Source organism: Micropterus salmoides, unplaced genomic scaffold, assembly GCF_014851395.1.
Source record: "Micropterus salmoides isolate LMB-PRFRI ecotype aquatic unplaced genomic scaffold, ASM1485139v1 Ms_hic_scaffold_2012, whole genome shotgun sequence".
Classification (NCBI taxonomy): Eukaryota; Metazoa; Chordata; class Actinopteri; order Centrarchiformes; family Centrarchidae; genus Micropterus; species Micropterus salmoides.
The window spans coordinates 5,114-15,821 of NW_024041166.1; the positions used below are offsets into that span (position 1 = coordinate 5,114).

Genomic DNA, 10,708 nt, shown 5'->3' on the forward strand with positions numbered 1-10,708 from the left:
CATTTTTACTTACAATTATAGTACCTAGTTCTTTTAGGCAATGTCAAATTCAAGGCTTCAAAGGGCTTGAGTAAAATGGAAAACATTTTTTCATGGGATTTCTTGATTTCATAATTTTCAGAAACATAATGAGTGCACTCCCAAAAAGCTAGAAAAAGTAACACAAAGCTTCCAAAAATGGGAAAATGACAAAGACAAAATTTCATTATTACTATCACTTAAGAAGAACATTTTCCATTTGCAGTTGCTACATTAATTCATGAAAGTGAGCCGAACCAGCTGAAAAAAAACCAAATGATTCTACTGGCTCTCAATGGAAACCTGACAAACCAGAACAACAAACTCAGCTCAGAAAATGAAAACCTGAGGGGGGAACACAACAATCTGACAGTCCAGTTGGACAACCTGACACAAGCCTATACTGTCTTAAAAAGTAACATCACAAACCTGTCTGCAGAAAACCAGAACCTGACATCACAAAACACCAAGCTGTCTGCAGAAAACCAGAACCTGACATCACAAAACACCAAGCTGTCTGCAGAAAACCAGAACCTGACATCACAAAACACCAAGCTGTCTGCAGAAAACCAGAACCTGACATCACAAAACACCAAGCTGTCTGCAGAAAACCAGAACCTGACATCACAAAACACCAAGCTGTCTGCAGAAAACCAGAACGTCACATTACAAAAAATGAAGCTGGAGTCACAGAGGAACAATTTAACGGAACAGATACGGAACATGGAGACAAAGTGGAATGAGCTCAACGTCAGTCGAGCTCAGTGGAGCATTGATGCCTACTGCCCAAAACCACAAAACCAAAGTATGTTCAGATCCCATAATTAAAGTAAAAAATAATGATAATTTCACAATGCAGTAATGTTGTTTATCGGTTTGTCTCTGTTGTTTCAGGCAGAACGTGTAAAGCTTGTCAGGATGGCTGGTTACCCTCCCAGTCCAGCTGCTATGGGATTAATAACCCTGATGTTTCTGGTCAGAAAACCTGGGAAGAAGCTCGAGAAAACTGCAGAGGAAAGATTTCAGATTTGGTTGTTATAGCTGATCAAACGGAGAAGGTAATCTTCAGTAAACTGAACATTTTTCAATCTATAAATTGAATATGTATTCTCTGTAGGTCTGAACACACTGAGTCTGTAGGCCACAGTGTGTTAATTTAAGTATAGTGTTTAAATATCTGATAACTGTCTCTCTGTTGTCAGACATTCATCAGTAATAACAGTTGGGGCAGTTCAGGAACCAAGGGATACTGGATTGGTCTGAGAGCTGAAGATGGGAAATGGAAGTGGGTCGATGGAAGTGTTCTGACTGAAAAGTAAGAGACACATTCATAAACATTTTGAAGCATAAAATCTATCAGCCTGCATCTAAACATCATGTTCTTCCCTCAGCTCCTGGATACAACAACCTGCTACCAACGGTCAGTGTGTAATTTCTGTCCAGAGAGAAGGATGGAAATCAGTGAGCTGTGGTGCCAGAAACAGATGGATCTGCAAAAAGAAGGCTTTATCTCTTTAAACACTGCAGTCATACTTGAGAAGGTTACTGGGGACTACGAAATTGTGTTCTTCACAAGTAGTTGATGATGCTACCACATCAACAAAACAAAAATGTATGCCAGTGCACCGCAGAGTACAGGATAGGTAGATTTCTGTTAAAATATGACTCATTAGATTGAAAGTATTATAACTTTATTTTTAAAATGCCAGAGGAAAGATAGGTAGGAGAGATTTTGAATGTGCAGAAAGTTTTGAACATGAACAGAAAACCTGCTGAAACACAAGAACTAATAAAGTTCAGGTGTTTATAAATGAATTTAATTAATTAATGTATCATTGAGATGAAAACGTGCCACATGCTAATTTTTTTAGCGATTACTTCCCCAAACAAAAGACAGAAAAGAGGAAGGAAGACTAATTTAAAGCTCTCGCCCTGCTATATCTCCTTTTAGTCCCATACACACCAGCAGTCTGCAGTCTGTTCCACAGTCTCAACTGAAAACTAAAGGGGACAGAGCGTTCGCAGTCAGGGCCCCGAGGCTCTGGAACAATCTTAATTGTTTTCTTGCTTTTATCATGTATTTTATGGCTTTTATAGTCTTTGCACTTGTCACAGCACTTTGTAGCTTGTTTTTGAAAAGTGCTTTATAAATAAAGAAGAGCTTGGTAAATAAAAAGACTACTTTTGTTAACAAGGCTGACATATTGTTCCTGGGCTGACAAGAGTTTCTGGGAGCTTCAGTTTCCTTCCACAGTCCAAACACACACATGTCAGGTGACCTAGAAAACATAATTTGCTCACAGGTTAAATATGTTTGTGTGCTTGTGTTTTAACCTGACATCCATTTGTGAACTGTATTGATCCAGATCTTTGTGGGATATTTGTGCACAGGAGAACCTCAGACAAACCTTGATAAGACTTATATAAAATACTGAAAACTGTATATTTTGGTTTTGTGTTGATTCTGTATTTTGACACATTTTCAATGGTTTTCACAATATTTTGTAAATTATACACTGATTTATGTGTACATGTACTGTATGTCAAATGTATTCTCTGTAAATGATAGAAAAAGGGATGGAGATCAATGTGTGGATTTGTTTGCTGACTGAGAGGGTTTAGAAAAGAAGCTGCATGAAATCATAAACTAACTGTGAAATGGATGTCAGTACAGTGCTTAAACTGATACTTTTTGTTATAATAGCTGGGACAGTTATGGCTCCTGGATTGGCAGGAGAGTTGAAGCTGGACATTTGAAGTGGATAACATTTCCAATTTACTTTCTGTTTTTAGCAGCTCTTTGTGTCCCTGATTATTTTAAAATTGCGTTAAGAATTGTGTGTTTAAAATGCCTGGTCTGAATCCCTCCCTCCCTCAAAAATTTAGACCAATTACCTTTTATATCAAAGATTTTAGAAAACAATAAGCAGACCGGGCTCAAGGTTAACAAGAGCTTCCTCTAGAGGGGATTGTTGTGTTAAGTTTCGGTCTACGAGATTTGGAAAAAACTGCTTTTCAGTAAAGGCAGCTGGGATGTGGAATTCCTTACCACTGAGTGTAAGAGAATGCAGTACATTCAAAAATTTTAAAGGTAGTGTGAAAATATGGTTGAAGGACAATCAGGTATGTAGTCATTGAGCTATGAGACACTGAATGTGGTCAATATGTTTTTTACTGTGTGTATGGTAAAATTCTTGTAATGACAGTATTTTTTATTTAATTTGGATTTTAGGTTTGGTATATTTGAGTTTGTTTTTAGTTTGTTAGATTTGGCTTATTTGAATTGGTTGGCATTTATCTATATATTTAAGAAATGTAAGGTTTGGTTTTGGGATTAGTGTTTATTCATTTACTTTTACTTGTTTTTTTATTGTAATATTTTGCACGCTATTGGCACCTGCCCAGGGACTGCAGATAGGAATTAGCTTTTAGCTAAATCTGGTACAGTACATATATTGTGCATTGTTCCTGTTAACTAAATAAATAGTATCCAAAGAACTGCTCTGCACACTGGAAAATAACATATTTGAATAGTTTCAATCTGTTTTCTCTCTGGTTTCAGTCTGATAGAGCCACCTTCTGGTGGAGCTCATTGTGCAGCTGGAGATCAATAAGGCCTCCACAGTTTGACAAAATTATACTGGAATCCTCACATTGCGACTGGCGTCACATCATGTAAAGGGGCTCAAGCTGGGTGAGGACATTAAATATAAACTGGTGGAAATAACTTCTATTAACATATCGTATTAGTCATAGGCCACTAGAATCTGCAGATTTCTGACTTTGCTCTCCTAATGGCAGCATCATAAGAGACACTGCGCAGGCAGCAATGCCCAACACCAGACTTCCCTTCACAACAACATATTATCCTCCTAAGTTGAAACAACATCATTGACAAAACCTGAAAGTAGAAGTACACTAAAGAGCAACATCAGCGACACTTTGCAGCTTGAGACTTTCCTTAGAGCCGTCACACAGGACTGCAGCAGGATTTTAAACATTTGTTCAGGATGAACAGAAAACCACAGAAAGCAACTTTAAATAAATCTACTGTTCTATTACCTGCAAGTAAGACATTTACTACTATGTATTACTAAGTATTTTGTCAATTTTGTTGGTCTTTGTTTATGATGCTTCTGATTCTTGACAACACCTGAGCACTGTACAGAATTTAATGTTTCTTTATCTGCTGGAAGAATACTTTCTAATAAAATCTTCCTCTGATGCTTTGCATGACTTTTATTGCGTTGAAATTGATTATAAAAGACATATTTTGAATCACAATTTATCCAGTGTGTTCGACGTATTCACGTCTTAATGTTATTGTCTTGTACAGTGATTTTGAGTACCTATAAAACAAATAAATGTGACAAACACAAATAACAAATAAAGTGTATTATTATTACTGTGGGAGTGACTCTAACAATTCGCCTTACACCCACACAGCAAGGGTAAAGTATTTTACGCAAAATATAAGCTAACGGGCGGATCTGATACCTGCTGAGGTGACAGCCAGCGGCCTGCTTACTTTAGTTAAACAAACCCTAAATAAACCAGATAAACACTCAAACTGCCTCTATGTAGACTTGATAAAAATGTAGCCTACATTAACGAAACAAAGTCCATATCAATAATAATAAATAATCAGCATTAGGGCTATATAATAATAGGCTATATAAAGGATAGTCCATATAATAATCTGTGATCACACCACAAACCGCTGTTCCTCACAGTTCATTTTTTACATGTGAAGGAAAAAACAATACACACAAAGCATGTTCACCATCACATTAAAAGCTGTAAGGGAGACCGGGTATGGTTGTAACACTTTTTGCTTCAGTAACTATAACTCACTGAATTTTGTAGCTAGAGTTCTCAAATTTTTATACAAAGTACCCACATTTGTTCACTACAAATGGAATCAATTCAGTCCTCTACAAGGATATCACAGACCTCGTGAGTTGATGTCAAATGTAATGTGTTCCCTTGTTACAACCTACCCCAATAGCGGGGTAGGTTGTAACAATCACACAAAAGAATCAAAAATAGATGTCATACTATATGATAATCTTCCAAAACTGGTAGTTATATCAAAGAACAATGTTTCTCTCTTGCTGTAACAGACTTTGTCTGATGACTCACGCGTATGTACCAGTCTGTGTATGTAAATTTATCTATAGAATAAACTTATTTAAAAATATACTAAATAAATACTACTACAATGTAATTAATTAAAGAACATCTCTGTACATCCTTAGGTCTAACTAAAAAGAGGTGTGTGTGTGTGTGTGTGCGTGTGTGTGCGTGTGTGTATAATCTTATTCAGAGTCACAGTCAGTGCTTGAAGAGGCCAGTATTCACCGATACAGCAGCACTTCTATATTTTACTCTTTGGCGTACTGGGACTTTTTCCTGCACACAGGCACTTCTCACAAGCTGCCTATACACTTTTCTACCCTCTCCACCAGCGGAGACCGAGTATGGAAAAGGTCGAGTGGCGATACACACGCCAACATGTGTACAACATGTGAATGGGGAGTACTGGTCACAGTGCTGACAAATTAATGCTTGTAACCCAGGAGTGCGGGTTTGGTGGACCCAGACTGCATATGGCAATCTGGAAAATATTAAAATCAAGAAAGTCCCTAGTTTTATGTATAGAGGATGGTTGTAACACTTTTTGAAGTCCATGTGCAATAGAATTCTTATATTGTTATTTTATAGTTATAACAACACTTCCAATGTCTTAAATCTGCAGCTAAAATGAGATGCCAGATAATCACGGCAACTCCGACAGAGAAGAAGTTTCTTGGTCAGCTAATTATTATTGGAAAATGATGTAGGATACATTAAATAGTGAGTATGTTTCACTAAACAATCAATCAAACTTTGTACAGTTTGTCTTTTCTTATATTAAATATCATGTTCTATATTTTAGCATCCTGGACTGCCATATCAAAGAGAGCTGTCAACCAGACAGGAAAGCTGGAATCAACGATGAGTGGGTGAAGGATTACCTGTTCAAATCTCCTCCAGTCTCCTGCCACCTGGAGATCAACGTTGACCGGGCCATTTATGGCCAGGGCCGCTTCAGGTCCTTTACATTCCAGGAAATGTGGCAGTGGTACAGCCTTCACAAGCACCTCCAAGCTGACCCTCAGGCTGGGAGTGACCATGAGAGGAAGATGGCTCAGGAGGCTTTCTCCTCTGTTCGACAGTGGCTTGTCATGAAGGAGGACGACATCTCTTCAAAGTTGCTGAAGCGCTTCAGACTCTATATGTCAATATAGAATATGTATGTATAAGCAGGGTGCAGTTCATAAGAGATGCCTCAAACCTGTACTTAAACTGTACTTTACAGAAACCTCAGCAGAACGTGTCCCCTCCCGCGGCAACCGCCACGTCGTCTAGCACTGCCACCACGTCGTCCAGCACTGCCATCACGTCGTCTAGCACTGCCACGTCGTCCAGCACTGCCACGTCGTCCAGCACTGCCACGTCGTCCAGCACTGCCACAGCCACAGACCGGCTGAATGATCAGCCGTAAGAGTTGTAGCAGTAACTTGTCAGTGTTTTGTCCGGTCACCAGCCCACGTCAAATAAAACAGTCCCTTCACTCATGGTTTCAATAGTCATAGGAATGACAATTACCGGCAAAAAACATTATATTCTAACCAGAAACATTTAAGAAAACGTAAATTACAAAGCATCTTTTGTATTTCATACAAATAGAAGGTTTTTCAGTAATTTTTGACAAAGCTCCAGTCGTGCTATGACTCACGGGATGTCTGAGGGACGGCCTTTTACGCTGATAGGCTAAGGTCCTCAAATTCTGCTGGAAGCCATGAGAAACATACTCACTCTAGTGTTTTGCTGGCAACATCTTGATTATTAGCTAGTAAACAAAATACTTCAGATGTGATACGTAAAAAACAAATGTTTCAAATGCATGCTTGGTTATTTTTTGTTCGCATTCCTCCTGAGTAGCGACGTCACTGATCGAAGGGGGGGCCCACCCCCCGCAATACGGGGTGACCCCTGGATTCCCCCGTTTGAAAAGAGAGTAAACCAAATGCATTTCCTCCTGTGTTTAAACATGTATTTAGGTTACACAAACAGTCCAAGCACTTAACAACGATGTCGATGAGTTAAAAGAAATAGTCCGTAACTTGTTGTAAACAATAAGGAAATAGACTAGTGTTATTTTTCGTTCTTGTTTTAAACTCCACCTGTATGGCAGCAGGGGGCTGTAAAGCCCTGTGGGTGATGCAGAACAGGGGTCTCAATTATAAAAACGTGCCCAGAAACCTCACTAAAGTGTGCATCCAAAAGACAAAATGGCTTATGCCATAAAAAAAAATATTCAGACTTATAAGCTTGTTCCCTTTATGAATCACAATCAACTTGAAATATGGCCTATGTGAGGAAGCACCATAGCCGATCCCTTCAAACGCTTGCAACTGTCTATAAATGGTTAGTGGAATCAATATTAATACGTACTGGCTGTGGGAAGAAAAGGATGCAAACTCTGACAGAGCATCAGCGAAATTTTTGTTGAAAAGCTTCTGCGTAATTTCTCTCTTATGTCCTTTGATATAAAAGAAGGGTAGCGTGTCAATGCACGTGTGAGGTTGTTTTCTGCACCATTTGTCTGTATATGCACAATATACACGTTTGTATAGCTTTTTGTCGCAGTATATCGTATAAATAATAAGCTACGGTTACCTGTATAATACCGCTAGCAGTAGTCTTAGGAGATGTGTCCTTGTCGCAACAGTCCAGCATATCCAAACAGGCACCCTTAAACGGCTTGACCCTGCTCTTGTCCTCTTCTGCTTTTTCGTCAGGAACGAGAAATGTTAAATTTCTTTTCCCCAGTTCTTTGCCATAGTCATCCACCCATGAGTTATCATCGCCCCATAGTAATGGAAAATATTTAGGGCTGCTCGATAGACCCTCACCCGCTGCACATGTCCTCGTACCTGCACAAAACATTTTAATTAGAACAATGTCACCGTCAGCCCTGTCGTGGAGGTCTTTGAGGTTGTCTGCGGTGTTGTTTGTTGTTCATCTTGCTTGTCCTCAGGACCAAAAAGTTTTCTTTTGATCCCTACATAGCTAACATAAGGTTTATACCCTCTGAATAATTTATCAATGTGCGAGAAGTTTTCAAGGGTTCTATCCCATTCTCCCCACTGGACCACAAAGCCGGTGCTGAACCACGTCTCCCACTCCCACGTGATGGGGTAGCCTTTTTGTAGCTTGCCTTGCCTTTTAAATGATAGAATCGTCCTTGCACGATCTAAAAAAGATGTAGGATTCTGGGTCGTAGACTAAAGGTCTGTTTCTACACGGCAGAGCTCTCCTGGCACCGAGCCGCAGCATTGTGTGGTATAGACTCCTTTTGAAGCACTCATATCTTTACAGACTTTGTTTCTGAAGTAATTCCAGTCTTTGGCTGAAAAACTAATGTGCAGCCTGCTTTCACAAAGAAAAATTTCATCAAGCTCTCTTGTATAAAGATGAAATGTTCCGTGCTCAAACAAGAATCCCGACATTTTAAAATCTTCCACCGCCCATTCAAACTGAGGCGCCCATGCCTTTCGGTCCAGAAAATCAGCCAATGTTGTTGGGGGAAGTCTTCTTTCTGGGAGCCATACTCATTGCAACAGGATCTATAATTATACGTCGTTTTGGAGTCATTACTCCCAATTGATTACCTGTGACGTCCATGATTGTGATGCTGCAAAGATGGTGTAGTGTACAGTGCTTGTGCATTTGACTCATAACAGTTTAAAATAGCACTGTAGCAGCAGGACAGAGGGTCACTGATCTCCTAAGGGGAGAGTAGTGATTGGTGGTTATGTAGGGACTGAACCCTTCTATAGAATTTGACCTCTAACCCCTTGTTTTGTTACCTCAGAATAGTGTTGTACCCTTCTATGGGTTGGAGCTTTATTTTGCAGACTCAAACCCCTCTATGGTATCTTACAGATACCTAAACATATCCTATATAAGCTATGTTTGATGTACAGAGAGACAGAGTGGTCATCGGGCTGGGTCACTCTCCAAGCTGCTGCAGAGCTTGTAATTGATGCTGAACTCTTTGATTTAATAAACTTTTATGATCAAGAACAGTGTCAAGTGGATTTCTTCTCAACACATCATCGCAGCATTATTGTTTGGACACCACAATGGCGTTGTTGTTCTGCACGAAGATAGCTCTGTCCGATACGGATTCAACCAAAAAAATCGTTCAGTCACTCTGTTCCATGCTCTCGGTCAGATGTAAGTCAAAAAACTAGCCCGCTATATATACAACCGATTACTAAAGCCACTCCCAAACATCCGCTTTTAGAGGCTAACACCGGACATCCCAAATACACAAACCCCCCTTTTCACACCTGTCTTCACCTTTTGGAGATCGACCCCACCCCCACTAATAGAGGATGAGGCCAGACACGCCCTAATACAAACACCCATTTTCACACCTGGCCTTTATTTACTACTTATTTGGATCCTGGATTGGCCTGAAAGCTGAAGATGGGAAATGGAAGTGATCTGACTGAAAAGCGAGAGACACATTCATAAACATTTTGAACCATAAAATCTATCATCCTCCATCTAAACATCATGTTCTTCATTCAGCTCCTGGATACAACAACAATGTCCTATCAACGGTCAGTGTTACAGTATGGAAATCAGTGAGCTGTGGTGCCAGAAACAGATGGATCTGCAAAAAGAAGGCTTTATCTCTTTAAACACTGCAGTCATACTTGAGAAGGTTACTGGGTACTCTGCAATGATTCATTACATGGAAGATAATATCAACTGGCTTATAAATAATTGTGAAAACTACTTTATAATGTTCATTTTCTTGTTTTTCAAAAACTAATTTTAATTATAGAAAAATTTATTCAGAATAAATTATTTTATAAACCTGTTTGTCTATGTGCTGTGTGAGTGTCACTGAAAGAAAACAGACACTCAGATCTAATGTAGTTGGAAATTGGATTATGATGGCACTGTGAGTCTGACTACTGACACCAGCATTTAGGAAAATACAGTCACTGGCCTAAAGAAGAATTGTTACATTTAAATGATAAATTTATTAATGAAATGATTAATAACTTTGAATGTAATTTTCTTCTGTTTTGTTAGATATGCAGTGTACCAGCAGAGTGATGAAAGGGACCAACAAGACTGCTCAGTTTCCTGTTTCCTGTGTGACAGTTTACATTTTTACTAACTGTCCAACAGGAGGCGCTGCAGTACTTGTTATCAAGAGAATGTTCCAGGGTCTGGTTACTATTTGTGTTCTGATACACACAGATCAGCCAGAACATTATGACCACTGACAGGTGAAGTGAACTGCACTCATCATCTCGTTACCATGGCGCCTGTCAGTGGGTGGGATATATTAGGCAGCAAGTTTAACATTTTGTCCAGGGTCAGAGGATCTCTGAAACTGCAGCTCTTGTGGGGTTTTCCTGGTCTGCAGTGGTCAGTACCTACTGAAAGTGGTCGACAAAAGGAAATCATGGGCAGCTTCACTGATGCGCGTGGGGAGCAAAGGCTGGCCCGTGTGTTCTGATCGAAAAGATGAGCTACTGAAGGTCAAATTACTGAAAAAGTTAATGCTGATTCTGATAAAAAAAAAAAGTGACAGAACACACAATGCATCACAATG

At 39.4% G+C, this 10,708-nt stretch overlaps 1 protein-coding gene across 1 annotated transcript; it reads left to right on the forward strand.

Moving 5' to 3' along the window:
• Nucleotides 1-250: 250 nt before the first annotated feature.
• Nucleotides 251-9,818, forward strand: LOC119915253 (C-type lectin domain family 4 member G-like). The gene is made up of 5 exons (XM_038734800.1): nucleotides 251-823; nucleotides 913-1,076; nucleotides 1,221-1,333; nucleotides 1,410-1,489; nucleotides 9,733-9,818. The coding sequence occupies exons 1-5, from the start codon at nucleotides 295-297 to the stop codon at nucleotides 9,777-9,779; spliced, it is 933 nt and encodes a 310-aa protein (XP_038590728.1). The 5' UTR covers nucleotides 251-294; the 3' UTR covers nucleotides 9,780-9,818.
• Nucleotides 9,819-10,708: the final 890 nt, after the last annotated feature.

Coding starts and splice junctions, on each gene's coding strand:
- LOC119915253 (XM_038734800.1), top strand. CDS start 295: ATGATTCTACTGGCTCTCAATGGAAACCTGACAAACCAGAACAACAAA. Junction 1,334..1,409: donor GGAAGTGTTCTGACTGAAAA/GTAAGAGACACA, acceptor TTCTTCCCTCAG/CTCCTGGATACAACAACCTG. Junction 1,490..9,732: donor ATGGAAATCAGTGAGCTGTG/GTGCCAGAAACA, acceptor CAGTGAGCTGTG/GTGCCAGAAACAGATGGATC.